Genomic DNA, 27,278 nt, shown 5'->3' with positions numbered 1-27,278 from the left:
ATCATTGGAAAAGTGTCTGTTCATATCTTCTGCCCATTTTTTGAATTGATTATTTGTTCCTCGTGTATTGAGTTTGAGAAGTTCTTTATAGATCTTGGATACCAGCCTTTTATCTGTAGTTTCATTTGCAAATATCTTCCCCCATTCCATGGATTGCCTCTTTGTTTTGATGACTGTTTCCTTTGCTGTGCAGAAATTTTATATCTTGATGAAGTCCCAAAAGTTCATTTTTTCTTTTGTTTCTCTTGCCTTTGGAGACGTGTCATGAAAGAAGTTGCTATGGCCGATGTCGTAGAGGTTGCTGCCTATGTTCTCCTCTATGATTTTGATGGATTCCTGTCTCACATCGAGGTCTTTCATCCATTTGGAGTTTATCTTTGTGTATGGTGTGAGAGAATGGTCCAGTTTCATTCTTCTGTATGTAGTTGTCCAATTTTCCCAGCACTGTTTATTGAAGAGACTTGTCTTTTTTCCACTGGATGTTTTTTCCTGCTTTGTCAAAGATTAGTTGACCATAGAGCCGAGGGTCCATTTCTGGAGTCTGTACTCTGTTCCACTGGTCCGTGTGTCTGTTTTTGTGCCAGTACCATGCTGTCTTGGTGATCACAGCTTTGTAATATAGCTTGATATCCAGCAACGTGATGCCCCCAGCTTTGTTTTTCTTTTTCAACATTTCCTTGGCGATTTGGGGTCTTTTCTGGTTCCACACAAATTTTAGGATTGTTTGTTCCAGCTCTTTGAGAAATGTCATTGGTATTTTGATCGGGATGGCGTTGAAAGTGTAGATTGCTCTGGGTAGCATGGACATTTTAACTATGTTTATTCTTCCGATCCATGAGCAACACCTGCTTTTTTTAAAGTACCACTTCTCTACACTAGGAAATACCATACAAGCATTTCATTTGTAAACATGCTCAGTTCTGTTCCTCTTCTTAATAATTCTTTTTTCTTTTTTTAACTGAAGTACAGTTGACTTAGAACGTACATTATGTTATGCTCACCGCAAGCGTGGCTACCATCTGTCACCACACAGAGCTATTACAATACCATTGACTATATTCCTTGTGCTGTGCCTTTCATCCCCATGACTTCTTCACTCCATAACTGGAAGCCTGTGTCTCCCACTCCCCTTCGTCCATTTTAGGCCATCCCCCTGTTCCCTCCCCTCTGGGTACCCTCAGTTTGTTCTCTGTATTTATGGGTCTGTCTCTGCTTTTTTTGTTGTTTGTTCATTCGTTTTATTTTTTAGATTCCACATACAAGTGAAATCCTGTGGTATGAGTCTTTCTTTGACTGATTTAGTTCACTTAGTATAATATCCCCTAGGTCCATCCACGTTGTCACAAATGGCAAGACGTTAGTCTTTTTTTATGGTTGAGTAATATAATACATTGTATGTATATGTATGTGTATGTATAAATATAGGGTACATGCAATATAGACCCCTTCTTTATCCATTCATCTGTCAGTGGACACTTAGGTTGCTTCCATATCTTGGAAATATATTGTAAATAATGCCGCAGTACACATAGAGTTGCATATATCTTTTCAGATTAGTGTTTTTGTTTTCTTTGAGTAGTTACCTAATAGTGGAATTACTGTATGATCATACAGTATTTCTATGTTTAATTTTTTGAGGACCCTCCATACTGTTTTCCACAGTGGTGGTACCAGTTGGTATTCCCACCAACAGTGCATGAAAGTTCCTTTTTCTCTACATCCTCACCAACGCTTGTTCTTTCTTATCTTTTTGGGTCAAGTTTGTAGGTTTTTTTTGTTTTTTGGCGGGGGTTGGTCTTTCTGTTCTTCTTTTGTTTTGTTCTTTTAAGTAAGCTCTATGCCCAGTGTGGCGTTCGAACTCACGACCCTGAGATCAAGGGTACATGCTCTAAAAATATATATAATAAATTAAAAATTTTATTTTAAATTTAAAAAAAAAGAGTAACATGCTCTAATGACGGAGCCAGCCAGGTGCCCCACTATTTCTGGTCTTTTTGATAACTAGCTATTCTGACAAGTGTAAGGTGATATCTCATTGTGGTTTTGATGATGAGTGATGTTGAGCATCTTTTCATGTGTCTGTTGGCCATCTGTATGTCAACATGTCTCTTCAGATCCTCTGCCCATTTTTTAACCAGATTGTTTTTTGGTGTTGAGTTGTATGAGTTGCTTATATATTTTGGATCCTAACCCCTTATAAGATGTATCATTTGCAGATATCTTCTCCCATTCAGTAGGCTGTCTTTTCATTTTGTTGATGGTTTTTCCTTCACTGAGCAAAAGCTTTTTATTTTGGTGTAGTCCCAGTAGTTTATTTTTGCTTTTGTTTGCCTTGCCTGAGGAGACATATCCAGAGAAATGTTTCTGTGGCCGATGTCCGGGAGATGACTGCCTACATTTTCTTCTAGGAGTTTTATGGTTTCAGATCTCACATTTAGGTCTTTAATCCATTTTGAGCTTATTTTTGTGTATGTGTAAGAAAGTGGTCCAGTTTCGGTTTTTTTGCTTGTTGCTGTCCAGTTTTCCCAGCACCATTTATTGAAGGCTGTTAAAAATGCATTTAGTCATTCAACAAATACATAGAACACCTACCGTGTGCCAGGGATGTGGTGTTGAACAAAACAAGTAGGCTAATCAAGGAAGACCTACATAAGAAAACAAATACGTTGGTTTAATATGCAAACAAATCCAACGTGTTTCACCGAAGTATAAAGTAAAATATATAAACATACTAATCTAGGAATTAAATTGTTAGAGCAATGATGGTATAATGTAAATAAATTAAACATTTGTGTAACTTTGCCACTGAAATATAGTCTTATTTAATAATAAATTTGGCAGATGTAAAAATGAAAAATTCATGATCTTTGACTAGTGGGAAGCAAACCGACCAGTCACATCTTCAGTTGTACCCCTTTTCTGTTACTGATCAGCTTTACAACTTTAGGCAAGTAATGTGATCCTTCTGGGCTTCCATTTCAGAATTTCAATTGAGGCTAATAATTTCATCTTGCAGGATGATTGTTATGAATAGATGAGATAATAGATGTAACCATCTCTTTTAAAAGTAACTTTTTAAAAAATTGTTTTTAAACATTCTACAGATGTGTCATTAGAAGTGAGGACCTATAGCCGAGAGTTAAAGTGGATTCTTCCCTCCCCTCCTGCCACCCCCACTGTCATTCTGGAACTATAGTGCATCACATTTTACATTTTATTTTCCTCTTGTGCTGTCACCAGAGTTTATCAGACCCAAACAATTACCATGAGTTTTGCAGACTACTGGCCCGATTGAAGAGTAACTATCAACTGGGAGAATTAGTAAAGGTGGAAAACTACCCTGAAGTCATCCGATTGATAGCTAACTTCACAGTGACCAGCCTACAGGTTTGTCTTTGCTTATCTCTCTCTTTCCTACACATTGGAACCTCTTCTCTTGTGCTCATTAGTTTTAAACTTTAACGAATACGGGCATAGCTCATTTTATTGCACTTCACAGATACTGCGTTTTTTACAAGTTGAATGTTTATGGCAACCCTGTGTTGAGCAAGTGTATCGGTGCCGTTTTTCCAACAGCACTTGCTGACGTCATGTCTCTGTTGCATTTTGGTAATTCTCACAGTATTTCAGGCTTTTTCATATTCGTTATGGTGATCTGTGATCAGTGATTATGACTCCCTGAAAGCTCAGGTGATGGTTAGGATGTTTAGCACTAAAGTATTTTTTAGTTAAGGTATGTACATTGTTTTTTTAGACATAATGCTATTGCAGTCTTAATACAGTGTAGTACAAAACGTAACTTTCTTAGGTGCATTGGGAAACCAATACACTCACTTGACTCACTTTATTGCAGTGGTCTGGAACCAAACCCGTAGTAATATCTTCCAAGTGTGCCTGTATTCCCTTTTTTCCACACCCCCCCCCCCGCCAGGCAAAAGTGAGTATAAGTATAGGGCAACCCTGCAGAGTAATATGCAGCCTGCTCACTTGTCTTACAAAAGTGCAGAGTGTTTGGTTAGAGGAACATGTGGGAATTGCAAGGATAATATTTAGATTATCGCTCTGAAAAAGGCAAGACTGGAACAGAGTGAGACAGAAGAGTTAAGAGAGAGCTAGTGACCTCTTAGTCGTGTAGTATAGGACAGTGGTTCTCAAATTTTATGGCTTGCATCAAAATCGTCTGGGGAGTTTGATGAAAAATACAGGTGCTTGTGTTTTACCCCCTTAATTCCTGCCTCACTAGCTCCAGGGTGGAGCCTTGATGTCTGACAAGTTCTTCAGGTGATTCTCATGGATACCAGCATTGGAGAACCACTTACACAAGGCTTTCCTTGTGGGAAGGCTTATACAACCAGCGCAGAACAGCTCTTTTTATTAGATGCTTAATCTCTGAAATGATAATAAGCACATTATAGCACAGAACAAAGCCCATAAACATTTATCCTTTTTTTTTTAAGCCTTTATCCTTTGTGTCAAGTGGCATGGGACTAATGTGTACAAAAAATGAGAAATATGCCTCCTGCTCTTTTGGTTTTCCTTAGCACTGGGAATTTGCCCCAAATAGTGTGCACTATCTCCTGAGCCTCTGGCAGCGGCTGGCAGCCTCTGTGCCATACGTGAAAGCCACAGAGCCCCACATGCTGGAAACTTACACTCCTGAGGTCACCAAAGCCTATATCACATCCCGTTTGGAATCTGTGCACATCATCCTGAGGTAAGGAAATTGGAACAGCCGCCTGATGTCAAGACTTGCCAGAGGTCAGACACCCAGTTGGCAAAAGCGCACTTGACATGGGCCTCCTTGGAGCTGACGCCGTTAACAGCCATTTCCTCATGTCAGCCGAATAGCAGGTGGAGCATAAGATCTGAGAGAACAGGCTTTCTCTGAAACATCCTCATTCATGTCCCCTTTTCTGCCCTCCGTAGCGATCTCTTTGAATACAAGTATATCAGTATTCTGTTTGTCCTTGCCGATGATTTCTTTTCAACATGACAGGAACATTTATAAGCTGTAGATGATAAGAATGATCTGTAAGTTATAGGTGCTGGAGTTCCCTGAAGAAGAAGTAGATAAATAAGATGACACAATGCACAGCTTACTAGAAGAGTAGACTCCTAGGCAGCTGATCACCGATTGCATTACAGGAACGCATGGTTTCTGTCTACCTTGACTGTTAACTGGACCGGAAATCTATAGCCGAAGAAATGGTAGACCTTTCAGAAGTGACCTATATAAAGTGAAGTTGGTCTTTGCTTAGGGACCTTTCTTGTATATTTTTTTGTTGGTTATTTTTCAGGGGAATTTACTTCGATTCTGAGGGTCTGGGGTTTTCTTTAAATCAGATCTTAATTGGCTCAGAGTCAAGTGCATTTAATTGTCATAAGAGTTATAGGCTCAACTGTTAATGACTTGAATCCTTTCAAAATGCAAGTATTTGTGAAGTCCACTGGAAAGCATTGTTCTGTCAACTACGTAGTTTCTGTTCCTGAGGATTCAGCTGGTTTCAGTGAGGCATTTTGAGGAGTAGTTACAGGTGTGGGCTCTGGCCCTGGATAGCAGGTTAATAGCTGCGTGCTCTTGGGCAAGGTTATTCAAAGGATTAAATTACTGTGTCCTGGCCCAGTGTGTGGACCGTAGTAGACACACAGCTGTGAACTCTAGTTGTAATGGTTGTGGTGGTACAGCTGCTGGATTGTCATACTGTGATTTAGCAGTAGCTCAGACTATGACATAATTTTTAAGTCGAGGAGCCGATCGCTAAGGTAGGACCTGGTAGAGATCCACAGTGCCTCATCTGCGGGTCTGAAATCCACGATGTGAAACTAAATTTTCTCATAAGTTTGGAATCAAAACTCATTTGGTGGCAAAATTTGACATGTGCTGATAATGAGACCATTTAGAGCCTTTTTTTAAAAAACTTCTGCTTTGTATGACTGTTCCTGATGGTTATTGCTACAGGAGTATTGTAATTGATACAACAGAGAGTCCATTGAGGGTTCATATCACGTGGTAGAAGCATTAGTTGCCTCTGTAAAATCTGAAAATCTGTGAATTCCAAAACACATCTGACCACAATGGCCCCACACAGCGACAGGATATTTGTAGAGTCAAGAACAAGCAAGAGACCCGAGAGCTCCTGGGGTGAGAAGCATAGGACGGAGAGGGTCAAGGCAGACGAATGTTAAGGGAGCAGGAGTTCAGATCCAAGGGCTGGACACCAACTTGTGGAATGTATCTAAAGAAGACAGATGTTAGGTTGAAGACCCCTGTCTTCCCACTTTTTATATTCCTTTCTTGGTAAAAAGTCGTTTTGGGATATGGGCCTCTACCGTTGGAAATGGTGGCTAAATGCAGAAGAACAAGAGCTGTCGTGGTGGGGAAATCAATGGCATATTTTAAGAGAGCCTCCTTCCTTCTTCCATTGGGAGCAGGGATGGCCTGGAAGACCCTCTGGAGGATACCGGCCTGGTGCAGCAACAGCTGGACCAGCTGTCTACCATCGGGCGTTGTGAGTACGAGAAGACATGCGCACTCCTCGTGCAGTTGTTTGACCAGTCTGCCCAGTCCTATCAGGAGCTGCTGCAGAGTGCCAGTGCCAGCCCAATGGATATCGCGGTGCAGGAAGGTGAGCGGACGGTGCTGCAGCCTGAAAGGCGCTGCTGTCCGTACCCCTTCACTCGCTGTCACCTCTCTTTCTACCTGCCCCCCGAAAGGACTCTCCCGTCACCCATCACCTCCATCCCCACAAAGGAATATTGTGAATAAATGCCATGGGTCTGGGGAGAGTAGCTGAAATCGTGTCCACATGGATGTGTTTAACTTCAAGAAAGTACTGGATTCTAAACATAATGACCTTGTCTGATAGGGGACTGTTGGTTATCTAATGAATCTCCCCCTCGGCATTCCCCTTACCAGAGCAGGGTGATACCTATACTCGGCAAGAAAAGTTAGATGTTACGGCTTTACTTACTAAGAGCTCTGCTTACTAGGAAACGTACCTCAGTAAGAAACGCACCTCACCGTGAGGAAATTTCTTCAATGAAACGACCACTGGAGGGGACACTAATAGGTCTTCTTTCTGTTGCAGGAAGGCTGACGTGGCTGGTTTACATCATTGGCGCAGTGATCGGTGGCCGGGTTTCTTTTGCCAGCACTGATGAGCAAGATGCTATGGATGGCGAGCTCGTCTGTCGGTAAGTGCTCGCACAGAGGCTTTCTGTTGCACTGCTTTGACCACCACCCCTCCTTTTGGGTCCTAACATCACAGGCACTGGGCATGCTTCTATTAATGCTTTCCTCCCCATTTATAGAATATAATCTCATGAAGCTGATTGCCCATGAAAATGAAGGACTGTTATAGATCCAACTTCAGACATTTTACAAATACAGCAAAAATTCTACCTACAGTCTTTACTGAGAAAACATTTGTAGTAATTCAGCAAGGAAATGATGGATACAGAATTAGGAAAACCAGAGTAGGGAGTAGCTTTTAGTTTAAAGGACAATATCTCAGAGTTAATGAAATGTGGACTGCTTTTGCCATAGCAGAGTAAGACTAAGAGGAAAGTATGGTTCTTCAGATATCCCCAAATATGGAATTACAGTTTCTGTAGCCTTTCAATGAAATCTCTTGACATACACTTTTCCACCTAGAGGATTTCAGGTTATTTTGTATGTATGTAATTCTCATCCATCTTTTTAAAAGCCTGTAAGTGAACACTTAACAATTTCCAAAAATACACCTAACATAGAAATAAAAAGGCAGGATTTTGGGGATGCCTGGGTGGCTCAGTCAGTTGGGTGTCTGCCTTCAGCTCACATCAGGATCCCAGAGTTCTGCGATCAAGCTTTGCATCGGGCTCCCTGCTCAGTGGGGAGTCTGCTCTCTGCTTCTCCCTCTCCCTCTGCCCTTCCCCCCACCTTGTGCTCTCTCTCTCTCTCTCAAATAAATAAAATCTTTTTAAAAAAAATAAAAAGGCAGGATTTTTTAATACTCTGCCACAGAGGTTCTCAAACCTTTTCATCAGGACTATTCAGTGGATCTCAAAGAACTTCTGTTTATAAGGTATAGTTATTGGTATTTATTGTATTAAAAAGTAAAATGGGGGTGCCTGGCTGGCTCAGTCGGTGGAGCATGCAACTCTTGATCTCGGGGTTATGAGTTCGAGCCCCACATTGGGTGGAGAGATGACTTAAAATCTTTTGTAAACAAATAAAAAGTAAAACTGAGAAAATTTAAATTTATTCACTTAAAAATAACAATAAGCCCCATTACATATGAACATAAGTACTATTTTTTTAAATATTTTTCAAAAAAATTAATGAGGAAAGTGGCTTTGTTTTAATGTCTGGCCCAGAAGTCAGCTGGATTCTCTTATCTGCATCTGCATCCAGTTTGTCATGGTGTCACATGTCCAGTAGCTCCTGGACAACCCACTACACCCTCCTGTCAGAATGCAAGTGGAAGGGCAGATCATGTTTCAGGATTGTGTGCGAAGGGACTGCAGCCTTGGGGAACTGCCACCCTGATGAGTTCTGAACTTTCAGATGCTCTCCTTAGAAATAAACACATTTTAACATGATGCTTTAGAATAGATTGGTTCCTAGACTTTTCGATCCATAATTCTTATTCTGAAAATCCCCATATTTCTCTTATCAGATGCCAACCTGCCCTTAGGTGCCTTAATCCTGACAAAAGTCTCCATGGCGTGTCACACTGGCATTTTTTGAAGAGTTGAGCAAAGATTTGATAAGGATGAAAGCTAATCAGCTTTCTGATTCAGCCAGCTGGTGTGATACTGTGTGTGTGTCATAATATAAAGTGAGTTTAGAGAGTGTCTTATATACTGGTTCTCACACTGAGCGTTACAACATCATACCTGAGTCTAATTCATTCATGATACGTCAAAAACAGTTTACCTCTTCTCATACCATCAGAATGACAAATGACTCACCTGTAATAACATTCTTATTCATTCAGTATTTACACACTTGCATTCCAGTATACTTTCTTTGGTGGGGGGAGGGGTAAAGAGATGAAGTCACGGGTAGGATATCTGCTCTTGGTCTCTGGAACTTTTACCTCCCTGTGGACATTGCCCTTCATGTGTTCATTCCCTTCATGGCTCTGTGGGAAAAAAGATTGAGAACCATGGGCTTAGTCCAGTCTCCTTCATTTTATAGATGAGGATTCAGAAAATAAATTGCTTTTACTTATGGTCTCAAAAAAGTTTCAAGGAAGACCATTACTCCGGTGCCAGTGTTTTGTTTTGTTTTCCCACTTTTTTTAAGCCAATTATTAGTTCTGCCTCAGTCTATACTCTTGGTGAACTTTTAAACATCCAGCCAGTCATTCATATTCATTCTTCAGCTGTGGTTCCTGTGGGGCAGAAATGGAGAATTTTGTTCTCTCAGCAGAGCCTAGAGCCTGCAGAGAATGCCTTTCAGATAGGATGGGTAAGGAGAGGAGACACACAGGACTATTTGAGGGTAGGTTGGCTTTTCTAGAGCAACCAGGATACCCTGCTGTTGAGAGAATCATTGCTCTTCTTCCTCTAGGGTGCTCCAGCTGATGAACCTAACAGATTCTCGCCTGGCTCAAGCGGGTAATGAGAAGCTAGAATTGGCCATGCTGAGCTTTTTTGAACAGTTTCGTAAGATCTACATTGGGGACCAGGTGCAAAAATCCTCTAAGGTAACAGGCTCTCAATTGGCTGCACTTGGTTCTCACTTACGCTTGGGAATTGCTGACTAAGAAACATCCGATAGCACTTCAGACATTGATTTTAGTATCAGGATGGTCCAGATGTCTCTTCTTCAACTGTAGAATTTTGAGAGATTCCTCAAAGAATTGGGTCCATTTCTCTAGTGTTCCACGTGCTTAACAGGTGGCCAGTCAGAACATCTGTTGGTCTCAACATTGGCGATTCTCAGTCTCTGGACATGAATTGATGTTCAGAACCACAGAAGGTTTTGACAGTTTTTGTAATCTCAGGGGTGAAGGGGACTGGTAAAATAGCTCAGTGTCTCTCCAGTATCAAGTAATCCTTAGAAACTAGTTTATCCCCTCAACAAAGACCTCCCCTACACTTCTGTTCATTTTCTTCCCACATCTTACCCCTGAATAAGGACAAAAACAATGTTGGGATGTGATTTTTTCTAATCCATATTTTCTGATTACTTTCTCTTCCCTTAACACACCAGCTGTACCGCCGACTCTCAGAAGTTCTGGGCTTGAATGATGAGACCATGGTCCTAAGCGTCTTCATAGGAAAAATGTAAGTGTTTGGCTTGCCGTCAGCAAGAGTCCCTTGCAGTCCTGTTGCAACTGTAAAATGTGGTCTTGGCGTTATGCTGCCAGTGCCTTGGTATCCCAGCATTTGATCGTTTGCGTCAGAAAATTGTGCATATGAGTGTGTGACAAGCTGTGCTTAGAGATATGGCCCGGCCCCAGAGCATTCCAGGCTTGTACAGGCAAGGATTTAATTTTGTTCATGTAGAATCTCATCTCTAGCTTTTGGAATCACTGGTGAAACCCTGTCATGGCATTAGTAAAATGGACCTCCCTCCCCAGGGATTGGTGCTCAGCCTCTCACCCAAACACCCTGCGGCCGAGGATGCCCAGAGTAGGCATTCAGTTTCTGGTGCTGATTTCCACTAGGTGTGCCCACCCCTCGAGGAGGAGAGCCCCACTTTAAAACAGGCTTTTCCTCTCAAGATGCATCACACCCTTCGAGAGTCTTGAATCTGCAAAATCAAGTGCTATTTGAACTGTCTTCAAAGTTGGAGCTCCTCATTGGCCCTTTTTCGTTTGTTTTGGTTTTGGTTTTTTTTAAGTTATGCCCCTTTGTTCACATTTTCACCTTTTTAGGAGCTCAGTATCTCAAAGCACACACTAGGAGCCAAATATTTTACCCAGGGCTGTGTGCAAAGTGACATTTTGCCCCCTCCAGCCATCCCAATCCTAAACACTCATATCCATGAGCTGGTTAATAATTTAAGATGCAAAAAACAAAGGGGGTCTAAAGGACTCTGCCAGCCAAGAACCCAGAAGCAAGGGCTACTAGAATTCTGCAGCTGACAGTGGATGGTGCAGGTGCAGAATTGCATACGTCTGCATGTTATCACTGCCGCAGAAATCTCTTACCCTTGCTGCAGAAATCAGCCCTGGAGTGCCCCAGAATTCCAAGGGCCTGGGTATGGGCCAGTGTAGCTTTGGAACCAAGTAGTGAAGATTATCTGAAGGATAATTTTTCTAGTCAACCAAATGTAAGTACGGAGATTTTATACCCATTTTTTGTGGTTGTGATGTCTGTGAATTGGTGATGCAGATGTGTGGTGACTCTTGATGGATGATTTTCTTCTTCTCCCAATCCTCAAGGAAACCAGGCAAATCAAAAGTGTCTCCTGCTTTTTTTTTTCTTTTTGTCCTCCAGCATCACCAACCTAAAGTACTGGGGCCGCTGTGAACCGATCACCTCCAAGACACTACAGCTTCTCAATGACCTCTCCATTGGATATCCTTTTCTAAGCCAGCTTCTGTGCAGAGCAGGAACCGTGGCTTGCCATGGCCTTAGAAATCATGGCCTCCCGCTCGTTCCGCTTTGGTTTAGTTTTATGTGTGCTCAGGTGTCCTCTGTTCTCCTAGAAGCCAAAGGCAGTACCCACACAGAACCCAGGGATAATGCCAGACGCCAGATCGGAGCCACCCCACAAACAGTTTCTGCAGACTTACCCTGCTTCTCTCTGAGATCCAGAAATACCCAGCAGATCTGTCCGGTCAGTCTGCACTCTGTAGCCAATACTTTTGCATCCTCGGTGATGCAGTCTGTCAGCCTTTTGGTAGAAGCAGCCTGGTAACAGCTCTGCAATAGAAGTAGTGGCTATACGCGCTCTGGACTTGACTTGGACCACATGTGCTGTAAAGTTTGAATTGCTCTGACACAGCCTTCCACAACCAGGGGTCTGCAGGAGACTAAGCCCTCTAAAAATGAGGGACTTGTTTCTCCGTCACCCCAGAGATTGTGCATAGCTAGTACCGCTCTAAATGCATAGGAGAGAACTTCATTCACCACACACCGCGGATGCCTCAGGCAAGGATTTAGGGCTTAATTCGCTCAGAAGCCCCAGCGAGAAAAGCTACCCTAGGATATTCATGATTCTTGGGGGAAATTGCTGGGTTTATCTCTTTTCTTACAGATAGGAGTTTGGTACGGGTATTCTGTCATTGATCAGTTAAATACTGCTTGGAAGAGAACACATCTTTTTTCCATTTGGCAGGTATAATAATCAAGTGTTTAAGGAAAATAATCCAGGTATGGAACTCATACTCAGGAAAGAAACTGTACTTATTTATCTTAGAAAGCTGCATTCTGCCTTAGAGATTCCTCATTTGTACACACTTTCCTTGACCTGCTCTCTTTGTCTGCACATACAGTAGTGTGAGGAAACTAGTGAAGCTTAGTGCGGTACAGTTCATGCTGAACAATCACACGGTGAGTGATTTAGCACCTCTCTCTGGTTCTCCTCTCCAGCCAGCCACACACACTTCCTCAGCCATATAAAGGGGCTGTTTTCAATTGAGGCCCGCAGTGCCCCCCCCCCAGCCAGAGACTGCTCCCTGACTCCCTTCACATTGCCAGATCACACTGAGCTGGCCTCGGAGCTGCTCTTCAGAGCCAGATGATCTGAGTTACGATGATGCTGCCTACTGTGATTCATACAGACATAAATTAGTTGTAGATAACAACAATAATGAAACAATTTTTTTAATGTCCCTTATACTCTTAATGACGATATAGCCATTAGCTTGAAAAGGTTCAGTAATTCTGAAATTCCTGGCTTGCCTTCTGCCTGTGACCCATGTCTTTATCTTTTTAACTTGTCTTCTTTTTTTCAATAGAGCGAGCACTTTTCATTTCTGGGTATTAACAATCAGTCCAATCTGACAGACATGCGGTGTCGGACTACCTTCTACACAGCACTTGGGCGTCTCCTCATGGTGGATTTAGGTACTGCAATAAATCCTAGAGTCTGGTGCAGTAGTCTGGCACTGTGCTAAATTCTTACTTGAGCATAGAAAACTAGATGTGGGGGAGGTCTTTCCTGTTGTTTCAACAGTAGCGGAACTATCTGAAATAACAGTCTGGTTTCACCAAGAACACATCGTGCTATCATGGTCCCTGTAACTGGAAGAGAAGAACAGTATGTGCCAGAAGTTTGATCTGGTGTGCACCTATTCATATTTTTCCTCTGAAAGTTAAGAGAATTGAGAGTGGCCAGATAACCCCTCCACCCCAAGTGAAGGCGCAACCCACCTCCGACTGTCAACAGAACCTTCCATGCCCCCGCTCACTAGCACATGTGAACCCTAGCTCGTTGTGATAGTAGCAGTTTTGGGTCAGCTAATGACTGAAACTCAAGGCTTTCATTCTCATTCTGAGCTATTTAAGTTTAATCCTACTACGTAACAAAACCTTCTAGCTTTATGGAGGTTAGTGCAAAGAAGAGTGTGAAGAGAGCCTCCACAAGCACCTGATTCAAGTTTGAGTCTCGTCAGCTCTCATATACCAGACTCAGTCCTCTCTCAGCTGACTGTTAGCCCTCACTCAAGGGGAGTAAATAAAACATAGCATCTTGTACACATACGAACCTCGTATTACGGCTCAGTGTCGGAAAAACAATGTGGTCGTCCCTGGACTGGATGGTTTCTGCCCTTTTCTAGTTTAGAAATGATCTCTCTGTTGACATTTCATTCGGAAATTACTACTGACACCCATGGGGATGATAAAGGGCCCACTTGGATTACCCTTGGGTCTGCTCACCTTTCGTACCATCCTGTTTCCTTGCATACACAGCTCTGAATTGTTTATACTGCAGTCACAGCCTGGGTTGTTTCCCTTACAGGAGAGGACGAAGATCAGTATGAGCAGTTCATGCTGCCACTCACAGCAGCGTTTGAGGCTGTGGCCCAGATGTTTAGCACGAATAGTTTCAACGAGCAAGAGGCAAAGGTGAGGCCTTCACCCGCTGACAGACCAGCTTCTGCTTCCTGGCAGCCCCTGACAGAGACTCGGTTGGTTAGCACTGCAGAAGATAGGGCTCGACCATACACTTCCACCGATTCCGCTTTTTATTTAATCTCTTGGACTCCTGGGATTTTGAAATAGAAGAACCAGTAGAGACTTATAAAGTCTTTTATTTTTATGCTAAAGTGTGTTCTTAAGCGGCACTTAGGATTTTTGTTTACATTCTCAAATGTAGTCGCATAAAGTTATTTTGTATACTTTCCGCATAAAGTTATTTTGTATACTTTCCTAACCTTTTTAATCTTTGTTGTGTCTTTAGTTGTGTTCCCCTTTCATTCTTAATAGTGCTTATTAGTGCTTTCTCTCTTTTGTTCTACATCAGTCCTGCCAGAGATGTGTTTATTAGTCTCTGCAAAAATAAGTTTGTTTGTTTTTTGCTTTGTTTAACCTTTGTTGTATCTGTATTTTCTATTTCGTTTCTACTCTTTATGTTTATTTTCATATATTTTCCTGGGGGTTGTCCATTGTTCTAACTTCTTTTCAGCCCTCCTTCTTTCCTAATGTAATCATTGAAAACTATAACTGTCCCTCTAGGTATCTTATTCTACACGTTGGTTTTGGGTTGTTGTTTTTTTAATAGTAAAAAATAACAGATAACGTAAAATTTACCAGCTTAACCATTTTTAGGTGTACAGTTGAATAGCATTGAGTATATTAACATTGTTATACTCTAAGCCTCCAGAGTCTATGGTTTTTATATGTAACATTTTCATTGTCATTCAGTTCTTTGTATTACCTAATTTTCATTAAGATTTCTTCTTTGACAGGAGTGTTTTAGAAGGGTTTGTGAATTTCCATATATATGGAATTTTAAAGTTACCTTTAGTTATTGATTTCTGGTTCTCAGAATTGTCATTTTTTGATTTTTGCTCTCCTCATCTTCACACACATGCCTGCTGTCCTTATCTATAGTTCTCTGCACCAAAATCAGAAGACACTAGGCCGGGGCGCCTGGGTGGCTCAGTTGACTAAGCATCTGCCTTCGGCTCAGGTCATGATCCCAGGGTCCTGGGATCAAGCCCCACATGGGGCTCCCTGCTCAATGGGGAGCCTGCTTCTCCCTCTCCGTCTGCCTGCCACTCCCCCTGCTTTTACTCTCTCTCTCTCTCTCTCTCTGTGTCAAATAAATAAAATCTTTAAAAAAAAAAAAAAGACACTAGGCTATTAATATTTATAGGACTTTTTTGCAGTGTTCATAATGACACTGAGGCTGAATTACAGTTACCAAATAGCCAGGAGTATTGCCCCCAAAATGCCAGGCTTCACCTAATATTCTAAAATTCTGTTTTCATCTTTAGAAAGCCTCTTGGTTTTCTGTCTCCAAATCATCAGGGAAGTCAGAGAGCAACACTGCTTTGTCCAGCTCTCCCTCTTTATACCAATGTCTTGAGATAGGTACCGTTCAAAGCTGAAGTTAGTGTGGAGCACGGCAGTAACTTGAGCTAGAATACCAGCGAATACCAAGGATAACTGAGGGATATCAGTGAATAGCTGCCCTTTTCCCCATCACTTTAGTTCCATACAAAGCAAGTAGAATTAGTAAAAACCATTTTGGCCATGAACTACAAGCATTATCCATGTGTTTGTTACACTTCATGTAATAAGTCTTTTAGAGTGACCATGTCTTAGACTTGAAAACAGTTTATGTATCAGTTTAGGAACAGAACTTTGCTTAAAGTAGGCTGTTAAGTTAGCAGAAGTGCGATCATTTTTGACAAATGAATCAGAATACCCAAATGTGCCATGTCCTTGAGCCTGTTGGTGACTGTTAGCTTTTCAACGCAGTCTTACTGCTGTTCAGGGCCCGCAGGACAAGTAAAAGTTCTACTGAGAAAGAACATTGGATTTGGAGTCTTGATGGTATGAGTCTTAATCCTGGCCCTCTTGCCACCTAGCAGCATGAGTGTGGGCATGGTGTCTGACCTCTTAGGCTGCAGTCCCTTCTACAAAACTGTACTTTACAGCTCCGAGATGACACATAGTCTTATTTCCAGGCCCCCCAACCAAGGGGCAGGTAACACATAGTCTTCATTGTCTTCCTCCCAGCAGGGTCTGCATTTGATTTCCTGGAGCACTGGTGCCTTTGTAATTAGTTGTGGTACCGGACCTTTAGGATATATAGTCCTTCTCCCTCTTCTTGTGTAAACGTTTTGGCCATTTTTTTTCTAACTCTTCTTGAATCGAGCTTTTTGCTTTTTCACTTTTTACATATGAATTAACACATTAGTGTTTTAAAATTCTATCAACCTCTGTTTTTGCTGTGATGGACCAGGAATCATTGCTTTTTCTTAGTATATAACAAGCTTCCAAAACTAATTTTCCAAGTGAAAAAGAGTCCATCCTTGTGTGGAAGAGATCAGTTCCAAATATCTGGGAAGGAGTATTTGTTGAATGATGGAAGAATTTGATTACACATTTGTGAAATCCCCATCACGTGGTTATAGGTTTGGTTTTTCTTCTATTTTAATATATTTTTGCCTTCTACTACAGCGAACTCTGGTTGGCCTTGTAAGAGACCTGAGAGGGATAGCTTTCGCCTTCAATGCCAAGACCAGCTTCATGATGCTCTTTGAGTGGATGTATCCTACTGCAGACCAGGAAGGCTTGCCACTGAAAGCCTTAACTGGAGTGTGGATGGGCAGTGGAGTCATAAGGGAAGGGAGAGCGGGAGGGTTGGGGAGGCAACGAAGGCAAGGAGTTGTCCCCAAAGACCTGCCCTATGTCTTGTAAGCTGCCATTCCACAGTGGTGTAATGGCAGAGGGCTGCCTGCTTAGCTCAGAGAGACGGGGAAATGAATGAGGTCGCTCCCCATGTTCTCTTCTGAGTCCCAGATACAAATAAACGCCTGTGGAACTGCTGCATGTGAAGTTTGCTACAGTCAGAAAAAAGAAACATTTCAATCTACTAAAAAAAGACAGCTTTCCTAGAAATGAGAAAGTCTAACCTTGTTGAATTCATAACCTTGAACAAATCCTTTCAAAGCTGAATGCCTCTGTTTATCCAACAGTTATATAACAAAAATAGCTTACTTCCTATCATGTCACAGAAGGGACAAGAAGATAAATTAACAATATGAGATACATTATGCTCTTCAGAACGAAGTCATTATGTAAATGACAGCGCATATTAGATGCTTGTTACAATTTCAGGAGCACACAGTCACCTTAGCACCTTCGGGTTAAAAAGACTGCAAGATTAGCAAGCGGGAGACAGGCGGTTGTGCTGTGCTTGCCAATGCGGAGAGATTACTTTCAGTTCTGTACCTTTCTGGATTTAGAATTCTTCCTTAGCTTTTCACTTACAGATATCCATCCTACATGCCAATTCTCCAGCGGGCCATTGAACTATGGTACCATGATCCAGCCTGTACCACTCCTGTGCTCAAGCTGATGGCTGAACTAGTCCATAACAGGTAAGCCGGACGAAGATTTTAAAAGGACACAACTGCCCTTTTATCTGAGAGAATTCTGGGACAATAGATTTTATCTCGTGTTTGGGCAGATTGTGGAAGATAATAAGATTCACTGCTTTCAGAATTTGAGAAACATCTCTAAAAGTTAATGTGTATATGTTTTTGTTTGGAAGAAGGGTGTCCCAGCCACACAAAGTCATAGCTGCTTGCAGGAAATAAGTCACTTTGGAAAGAGTCTCAAGATAACCCGTTCTTACGAGAGGTGAATCTGGCAACCAGTATTCGGATCTCCCCGCCCACATATAAAAGTTAACATTTAGTAATGGTGTCATGTCCACCACATTTCAAAGTTCACATTTCAGAGAGACACTTGAGAGTGATGCCAGACGCGTTAGAATACCCTGTTTTAAGAGAGGTGTCTGTTCAGCAAATTGCAGCTGGATGGTTAAAGACCTACTTAAGAAGAAAGTAAGACAGACTTCCAAAATAACCAAATTTTAAATTTGCCCAAGAATTTAGGGATGGAGGAAAAGAAAAATCTACCCCCTTGACTGCCCTAGAATTTCAGGTCCATGTATTTGCTTCTCATGGCACTCCTGAGAGAATTAATTTTTGAAATTACCTTAGTGAGGAGGTAGGTAATACTCAAAGAGCCTGTAGCCTCCCAGGAGGCTCATAGTCAAGAGTTATTCATTTCCAGAATAGATATTTGAGAGCATCTACTCTTTGCCAGCCACTTTCCTAGCTGTTGTGCCAGACAAAACCTCTCCCCTCTCAGATGTTACATTCTGGAAGAACAAACAGTAAAACAAGCATGGAAAATCATTTCAAATAGTGGTAAGAGCTATGAAGATAAAAGTTAGTAAAACAGGGGAATTGAAGGAGAGGAGGGTCAGAGAACCGACCTCTCAGACAAAGTGATGTGTAAGCTGGAATCTGAATGACAAGAGAGATTCTGGTAGCCCTGCAAACATAAAGGGAAAGAGCATTCTAAACCGTGAGAACAACTGCAGAAGTCCTAAGATGGGATGAGTTCACTGGGACTGGAGACAGAAAAATGCCACTGGCTGGAGCATGGTGACTGCGGGAGGCCTTGGGAGGGGAGGAGTCAGGCAGGCAGAGGCCCAGCCCTATAGTGCCTCAGTCCAGCAGCTGTGCAGAGGCGCACACGCTCTCGTGGCAGCCGGAAGCCACTGAAGTATTTGAAGCACAGGACTAAAATGATCTTGTTGACATTATTGAAAGATACCCCTCTACCATGTGAGGAAGACTGTAGAGGAGCCAGAGTGGAAGCAGGAGAACGTACAGGAAGTGAATACATTCGGGGCATGTTGTAGAGCTAGACCTCGATGGAGCCAAGTGGGGAGGAAAGGAAAGAAGAATCAAGAAGGATTCCTGAATTGGAGGCTTTAACCAGCTACAGTCAGTAAAAAGACCATCTGGCAGCTCATTAAAGGGTGGCGCAAAGCAAAGAGGTGCTCTGGTCCAGGGAACAGTCAGGAACTCAAAACTCGTTGTTTAAAATGCTTGCCTCACCTACTTTCTCTAGTTGCGTTCCCAGTCCCTTTGCCTCTTTTCTTCTTACCAGGTGGTAACAATGCTTGTACCCTCCCTTAGTTGCCACCGAAGCTATAAAGGTAAATGTAAATTAATGTCTGAAGTGTCGTGATTTAGTACTTCTAAGAAATGACGGTCACAGAAGCCATACTTTAATCAAAATGGAGAATTGTAAGAGAGTAGTTTCATCTGCCTTCTTCTGTTTCTTTTAAATGTTTTCAGTTTGAGAAGCAGAACTTGAGTCTAGCATGGAGGTCTCCAAGGTAGAAGCTCTATCACTGGTTAAATATCTTAAACTTGGTTATTCTACATCAGATAGGTAATCTGCACATCTTAGTGCAAAAAGAATCACGCAGGGTACTCAGATGAGACCCTGAAGTACCCCATTCTTCCAGCAGCATACGGGTGACTTTCTCTGCTTCTGTATTCTCTGCTCAGATCCCAGCGACTCCAATTTGATGTCTCTTCCCCCAATGGCATCTTACTCTTCAGAGAAACCAGCAAGATGATAACGATGTATGGTACGTGCTTTAGAGGAGCATAACCCCGGGAGGGAGTTGCAGCTCTGTCGCCACACTGTCGGCAGTGTAGGTGAGCCCTGGCAACAGCCAGGACTAGTATTACAGGGCCGCCTTGCACCGAGGGCCTTCGAGTAGGAGGGCTGAGTTGGTCACCTAAACTATCAGTAGTAATGTGGTTGAATAAATGTATATATCACATGTCTGTCTACTCAGGCAATCGCATCCTGACACTAGGAGAGGTCCCAAAGGATCAGGTCTATGCACTGAAGCTCAAGGGCATCTCCATCTGCTTCTCCATGCTGAAGGCAGCCCTCAGTGGGAGCTACGTCAATTTTGGAGTCTTCCGTCTCTATGGAGATGATGCCCTGGACAATGCTCTACAGACCTTCATCAAGCTGCTCCTCTCTATTCCCCACAGTGACCTCCTGGTAGGTGTCAAGCTTCATTGACAGGATCCAAGCCCCTCATTGTATACAGGTGTTTTTGTTTGTTTGAGGGTTTGGTTTTTTTGTTATTTTGCCTGACACTGTGATTGAATGTTTCTCTGGAGAACTGTAAGCTAACTCCAGCTAGTTCTTTTGTCTTCCACGTGAAGGGAGCAGAGCTGTTTTATTTAAGATCCTGCTCCCTGTTGGGGCCCCTGGGTGGCGCAGTCAGTTGAGCGTCCAACCCTTGGTTTCGGCTCAGGCCCTGATCTCAGGGTCCTGAGATTGATCCCTCATCAGGCTCTGCGCTCAGCGGGGAGTCTGCTTGAGATTCTGTCTCCCTCTCCCTCTGCCCTTCCCGCTCATGCTGTCTCTAAAATAAATAAATAAATCTTAAAAAAAAAAAAAAAAAGTCTTGCTCCGACATATTGAGGTGCATAGTGCCCAAGCTGATTTTTGTCCTCTTCTCCCACAGGACTACCCCAAGCTCAGCCAGTCTTACTATTCACTACTGGAAGTCCTCACCCAGGACCACATGAACTTTATTGCAAGCCTGGAACCTCATGTCATCATGTATATTCTTTCTTCCATTTCTGAAGGACTTACTGCACTTGGTGAGCACATGGATTGGTTGGTTTTTACCACTTAACAGAAAGGGAGAATTTTGCCGTGATATCGAAGTGTTACTGCTTTGGGGTATTTATGACTCACAGATACATTCTCATCCAGAAGGACTTACCGACCCTCTGCTGAGGCCCAAGCACTGTGCTAGGCACTGAGATGCAGTAATTATTCATAGCCACAGCTCTTGTCCTTTAGGAGCTTTGTAGCTGGTAGATGAAACAGACACATAGCTAAGTGCCTATTTACTGCACTTACCTACTTCCGCACCACAGTGGGGCTGAGGAGGGAGTGCCGTGAGCACTGTCGGGAAGAACACCGAAACTCCTGGTTTCAAACAAGGCTGGCCAAAAGCACTGATCGAAAACCATGGGCCAAAAAGCTGCACAGGCGTTAGCAGGTTAGTGCTTGGAAGAGCAAGTACTGGCACCTGCAGGAAGAGAGAGTCGGGAAGTCCAGATGCCCGGCACACAGTGCAGCACACTGGTGCAGAGGGGCTGGAGGGAGGTGGGCAGGGCGAAGCCAGAGACCGCACAGTCCAGCCAAGGGATCCGACCCTGCTCTTGAAGGCTGTTTTATAGCTTTTTGAAAATCAAGGGACCTCTGCGTAAACAGAAACAGAATGGTTGACTCTTTTAAGGGCTCAGCCCTTAGTCCTCTGGCCTGTGCCTCACCTCGTCAGAGCTCTGTCCACAAGCTGTGCGGCAGCGTCCCCTTGGTAAAATGCATAAGCCAGTCTGCAGCTCCCCGCAAAATGCTTGGTAGATAAAGAATACGGTACCTCTGACAAACTCCGAATATTGATAGGCTGTATGAAGCTGGGTTTAATGACCTCCCCCCAGTAACTCAGACTTCCTGGATTCTCATCACAGCTCGTCCAGTTATTAGCAGTGTGATCCGGAGGCAAGTCACATAACCTCTCCAAACTTTGCTTTATTTGTTAAAATGGAACAACTACCTCCCGGAGTTCTCAAGAGGATAAATTAGAGTTGATACCTATAAAGTCCTTGGCATAATATCTGGCATAGTAGAAGTACTTGCTGTATGTAAACTATTCGTTATTTTTTATGAAGCACAAGACACATCTGTACCACATGGAGTCAGTAATGTCGATATTATTTATTCATATTGTCTCTTACCACATGTTCACTTTCAGACTTAGAATTGGGTCTTGCTGTATGATGAGGGTGAGAGGTCAATAGAAAGCACCCAGGCACAGGCCTTGACTGAGCTGGGGACAGCTCCCAGTCTGCTGGGGTACTTCTGCCTCTATAGGATCTCTGCTAAGGGCGATCCCTTAGCTGCCCACGTCACCGTCAGCAGCTCCATACCCCTGCTCTAATCCACCCCTGCCCTCTTCCAGACACCATGGTATGCACAGGCTGCTGCTCTTGCCTGGACCACATCGTGACATACCTCTTTAAGCAGCTGTCACGGAGCACCAAGAAGAGGACGACACCCCTGAACCAGGAGAGTGACCGCTTCCTGCATATCATGCAGCAGCATCCAGAGATGATCCAGCAGGTAAGGCACATGAGTAGGAGGCAGTGTGGGATGTCCTGCGGGAAACCTCTCTGAGAGAGGAGAGGCCAAGCAAAATGAGGAGTCTAACATCTCAGCAGCCTCATGCTGCCGAAGTGAAGTTTATGCCTTAAAATTGCAGCGGATTTTGAGTGTGCTGAGTAACCATCAGATATTAAAAAAATCTGAAAAAAACAGGTTCTGAATTGTTTTTCCGAGTGTCACACCAGCCCTATGCCTCGGACCTATCCTCCTACAACAATGTCTGTGCTCACCCGTTGCTGTAAATGGAGCATGAGTTAGCAGTTTCTAGCTGTAAAGCTTGTACTCCCATTTGCAGAATGGGAACAAGAATACAGGATAGGGGCGCCTGGGTGGCACAGCGGTTAAGCGTCTGCCTTCAGCTCAGGGCGTGATCCCGGCGTTATGGGATCGAGCCCCACATCAGGCTCCTCCACTATGAGCCTGCTTCTTCCTCTCCCACTCCCCCTGCTTGTGTTCCCTCTCTCGCTGGCTGTCTCTATCCTGTCGAATAAATAAATAAAATCTTTAAAAAAAAAAAAAAAAAGAATACAGGATAAAAGGAAATAACTGACCACAGAGAGATCAAACCATTTGTTTGCCATTGCTTTATTTGTATGAGGCATTCTTTCTAGAAGCAAGATTTGCCCAACTATACTAGATAAAAGTAGATAAGGAAATGTGATCGATAGAATTATTTAGCTTTTAGCTACTAGTTAATTTTAACCCATCTCATCTTTGCATCGTTCTCTAAAGAAACACTGAAGTAACTCACATTTGCATCACATCCCCAGAATGTTACAAAGCTGTCTCCTCTGAAACAAGTACCTGAGAGCTATAGTGTAAAGTGATTTTGCCTACTATGATCGTTGTGTGACCATTCCCCACAAAAATCAGGGTGAACTTGGAATGTCCGTTTTTAAAGGAATTATCAAACCAGTTTAAAGAACAGGACATGCCTGGTTTTGCCCTAGACAGAAGAGGCCTTCAACCCAATAAATTCCTCTCTTTGGAACCTGCAATTCTGTCTTGGGTAGCTGCACGCTAGATCACTGCCTCAGATTCTCCATTTTCAGATGCTATCAACGGTGCTGAACATCATCATCTTTGAAGACTGTAGGAACCAGTGGTCAATGTCCCGGCCCCTACTTGGCTTGATACTACTTAATGAAAAGGTAAGAGAGCCAGCTCCCTGGTGCCCAGAGCCAGAAGCACGGGTAGACACGTTTGACTATCATTTTCCAGGGCACTGTGAGAAACGTTACAGGAGCATCGTACGACGGTGAAGCAGAGGGGAAATGGTCCATTTTCTGAGCCTGTACTGTTCATGCCCTGAGCAGCACATAATTACTGAACTGTTAGAAGTCAGCATGTGTGGCAGTTCAGAGAAAGGATGAGGAAGTGTTACCAAGAGAGAATATACCTGGAGAACAGACCACTGATAACCTAAATTCTAGTTCCAGCTCCACCACAAACCTAAGGAAGTCTAGAGATTCCTATAAAAGAACCTGGATCAGGGGCACCTGGCTGGCTCAGCTGGTAGAACATGAGACTCTTGATCTCGGGGTTGTGGGTTCAGGCCCCACACTGGGTATAGAGATTACTTAAAAATAAAATCCTTAAAGAGAAAAAATAGAACCTAGATCAGATGACCCTTAGAGTGTTAACAAATTTAAAACTCTTGATTTTTAAGTAAGATAAAGATACATTATCTTGCAAATACTTACTTGAATAAAAAAATGTACCCCATTTTGGTAGATAATTCTATGTCTTAGAGAACATCCCTTCAGCCCTGCAGATAAGGGAGGGCTAATCCCTATCTCCTCTCCTTACCCTATCTCACTCCTTGCCCCGCAGTATTTTTCTGACCTAAGGAACAGTATCGTGAACAGCCAGCCGCCAGAGAAACAGCAGGCTATGCATCTGTGTTTCGAAAACCTGATGGAAGGCATCGAGCGAAATCTTCTTACGAAAAACAGAGACAGGTAGGTGTAGAGGGCCCTGCGGAGAAGTCCTAGGCAATTTCTCAAGTCACAGAAACAGGGGAGACTCCTTAAGAGTTTTTTAGAGACCATCTTAAAGCAGTGCTGTCCAGTAGAAAAGCAGGCCGCGTATGTAATTTTGAACTTTTTAGTAGCCAGATTAAAAAAAGGTAAATAGACAAAATTCATTTTAATACATTGTACTTAACGTATGCAGATTATCGTGTCAATGTGTGATCCATATTTAAAAATGCAGAATTTTAACATGCTTTTTATTGTACTAAGTCTTCAAGATCCTGTGTATTGTACAGTTACCAGGGCATCTCAAGTCAGATACTAAATATTCATTTGAAATACTTGATTTGTATTAAGACTTCATAAAATTTACAGTTGACAAAGTAGATGACCATATTCAGGTATACCAGACATACTTAGAAGTTGTCTGGTTGTCAACTGAATATCAGGCTTTTCCGAATTAATGTTTAAATTGTATTTAATTTTAATTAATTTGAAAAATGGTATTTTAATTTAAAATTAATTAAGGTACACACATCGGGGAACTGAATTTTAACTTTCATCTAATTTGCTTCAGTTCTTCAGTTGCACTGGGCACATTTCAAGTGCCCAGCAGCCCTGTGCAGCGAGTGGCTACTATTATTGGACAGCACAGAGCTATCCCACAGGTCTCAGCATTAAGCATTGAGACAGCCTCATTCTCTTCATCCCCTCACTTTGGAAGGGTTACTTCCCACCTCTGTCAGATTCCTTTTGTGCTGCCATGAGCCCAAGGTGGCCCGCAAAGCCCCAGATTTGACCAGATCTCAAGGTCTGCCACAACGTTGTCAGGTTGAAAGGGTTGCAGAACTAGCCCAGCTCTCCCTTAAGGTCTGAAGACTGAGGTTAACCGACCTTAGAACAGATTCATGTGTTCTGCCTCTCAGTAGCCTCTACCCTGCCAGAAGTGTTTTAGGCCAAGACCTTTCCCCTCTGCCCTCCTCCCCCAACCTACATGCATCCCCTCTGCAGGTTCACCCAGAACCTGTCGGCCTTCCGTCGAGAAGTCAACGACTCGATGAAGAATTCCACTTACGGCGTGAATAGCAATGATATGATGAGCTGACACCCCCTTGGACTCTACCTGTACAGAGCAGCGCCCCTTTGGTCTGGCCCAGAGGGGCAACTAATTACAAGGGAGAGGGCCTGGCTGACCCTGGCTCCCTCCTCCAGGGGTGTGGGGAAAATGGCAAAGTCAACTGGCTACTTCCCCAGGGAATAGGGGTGTGTGTGCACTCACTAGGGGGCAGGGCGCTGCTGGTTCCTGGGGGGTTGGGTGGGAAGGGTGGTGGGAGGAGATAGAGACACAAATGTGTGAGACTCCAGCCCCTCCTCCTGGGGCCACCCCAGGGGGCGGGGGGAGGACCCCCAGTGTCCTGCCACAACCTGCCTTGTATAAACATGTACATTTTTTCATAACATTTTGAACAAGGTTTATATTGACTCAAGTTTAAAAACAAAAAGTGTGACTGAAAAATTTTTACAGAGTCTAGTGCACCAATGCTGATGTGAGGGGTTGTGTATGCGAGTGAGGAAAAAATGTGTATTCTGGTGGCCTGAAGCTTTACTGGACGAGGATGTATGAACATGCAGAGATATATTTAGTGACACAGTGTAGAGAGGCAAAAAAAAAAAAAAGTAAAAATTCCAAATGTATATTTTTTCTTATTGCCCTTTCCTTGCCCCCCAAATTATCACTTCCTGTTACTGTATTACCCTTGTTATTAGGAACTCTAAGCCATGTGGAGCACCATCCTTCCCCTTCAACCATAGATGCTGCCCTAGGTCCCTTGGCCTCTTGCAGTGACAGACAACTCCAGCTAAAAGTGTTTGGTGTTCTCAGCTTCATCCTTTTTCCCACTTCGCTTATCCTCATCCTCAGACAGATGCCTCTTGCTTTTACAAGTCGGATGTAACTCTATGATTTAGGGTTCTCGGTCTCTGTAAAGGTAGAGACCAGAGAGAAGGAATTGAGCCAGTGGCTCTCCTGGTGAGCGATTTGGATGAGTCCACCAGAGGCCCAGTTGCGTGGCCAATAACTTTGAGTCTTCCCCAGCCCTTGAGGCAGTGTGTGTGGGTGTGTGCGCGTGGATATTTATGTCTGTACCCTGCACTCGTGAATGTATGAACTGGAGGAAGTTACTACAGTGGAGGGGTTCTTAATAACAAGGTCTGCCTAGCATGAAGTATTTAATAGTCTCCCACCCCTTTAAAAATATACATTTTTATAAAATGAAAACCATAATAAATGTTTTGAATATTAAAAAAAATTAACCTACAGAAGAAAATTAATGGAGAAAGCTATTTGCCTTGTACTTTTTCCACAATTGCTGCTGCTAGTTGTACGCATCTCTAGTTCAGCTCTTGCCCATGGGACACTCATCAATTAGGTTTTATCTTTATTTCTTTCCTCTGCCCCCAAAAACAAGCCTGTTAATTTTTTTTTCCTTCTCCTCTGGCGACTGTGTGGTGAATCCTTTCTGGCGTGATCAGGTTGCGGATAGACTTGTAAGGGTGTTTGCTGCATACAGTGTAAGCATTGTGACCGCCAATAAACTTCAATGGTTTCTACTGACCTGGCTTCAGCGATCAAGTCTAGTGTGTCTGTAGGGACATGGCTCACTCTAAACACACAAACATGTTTGGAACATGCATTCGTAAAAGCCAGTGGATGGCAGGTGCCTCTCACCCTTGTAAAATTAGCTTCTCATTCAACTAAGTCTGACTCGATTTCTTTAAAAAATATGATTGTTCTAGTTGAGACAAATCTATACAGATAGATACAGATACAGTGCTGCTGTCCACAGCTATAAAGGTGAAGCCACGCTATCTCTTCTGGGTAGTAACACGGCAACCAGCAGAGAAGCAATAACTACAGAAAGCCCAGTTTTGTTAATGTTCTTTTTTTTTTTAAGATTTATTTATTTAAGAGAGAGCACACAGGTGAGCAGGGGGAGGGGCAGAAGGAGAGGGGGATAAGAGACTCCCCACTGAGTGGGGAGTGCAATGTGGGGCTCAATCCCAGGACCCTGAGATCATGAACTGAGCCAAAATCAAGAGTCTGATGCTCAAATG

General features: G+C 43.1%; 1 protein-coding gene across 1 annotated transcript in view; it reads left to right on the top strand.

Moving 5' to 3' along the window:
* Window positions 1-26,776, top strand: part of XPO7 (exportin 7) — a 42,703-nt gene extending 15,927 nt beyond the window's left edge. Inside the window, exons 10-28 of the mRNA XM_057310224.1 lie at window positions 3,241-3,387; window positions 4,542-4,714; window positions 6,433-6,626; window positions 7,089-7,194; window positions 9,560-9,695; window positions 10,205-10,278; window positions 11,437-11,520; window positions 12,435-12,495; window positions 12,903-13,011; window positions 13,907-14,013; window positions 16,579-16,667; window positions 17,394-17,501; window positions 19,497-19,579; window positions 19,793-20,007; window positions 20,480-20,618; window positions 21,989-22,149; window positions 23,244-23,342; window positions 24,025-24,152; window positions 25,176-26,776. Coding sequence (XP_057166207.1) covers window positions 3,241-3,387; window positions 4,542-4,714; window positions 6,433-6,626; window positions 7,089-7,194; window positions 9,560-9,695; window positions 10,205-10,278; window positions 11,437-11,520; window positions 12,435-12,495; window positions 12,903-13,011; window positions 13,907-14,013; window positions 16,579-16,667; window positions 17,394-17,501; window positions 19,497-19,579; window positions 19,793-20,007; window positions 20,480-20,618; window positions 21,989-22,149; window positions 23,244-23,342; window positions 24,025-24,152; window positions 25,176-25,269 — 2,307 coding nt within the window. The 3' untranslated portion in view covers window positions 25,270-26,776. The remainder of the gene's footprint in view (window positions 1-3,240; window positions 3,388-4,541; window positions 4,715-6,432; window positions 6,627-7,088; window positions 7,195-9,559; window positions 9,696-10,204; window positions 10,279-11,436; window positions 11,521-12,434; window positions 12,496-12,902; window positions 13,012-13,906; window positions 14,014-16,578; window positions 16,668-17,393; window positions 17,502-19,496; window positions 19,580-19,792; window positions 20,008-20,479; window positions 20,619-21,988; window positions 22,150-23,243; window positions 23,343-24,024; window positions 24,153-25,175) is intronic.
* Window positions 26,777-27,278: the final 502 nt, after the last annotated feature.

The sequence above is a fragment of the Ursus arctos genome, unplaced genomic scaffold (genome assembly GCF_023065955.2).
Source record: "Ursus arctos isolate Adak ecotype North America unplaced genomic scaffold, UrsArc2.0 scaffold_11, whole genome shotgun sequence".
Taxonomy (NCBI): domain Eukaryota; kingdom Metazoa; phylum Chordata; class Mammalia; order Carnivora; family Ursidae; genus Ursus; species Ursus arctos.
This window is presented reverse-complemented; position numbering and strand designations above follow the sequence as displayed.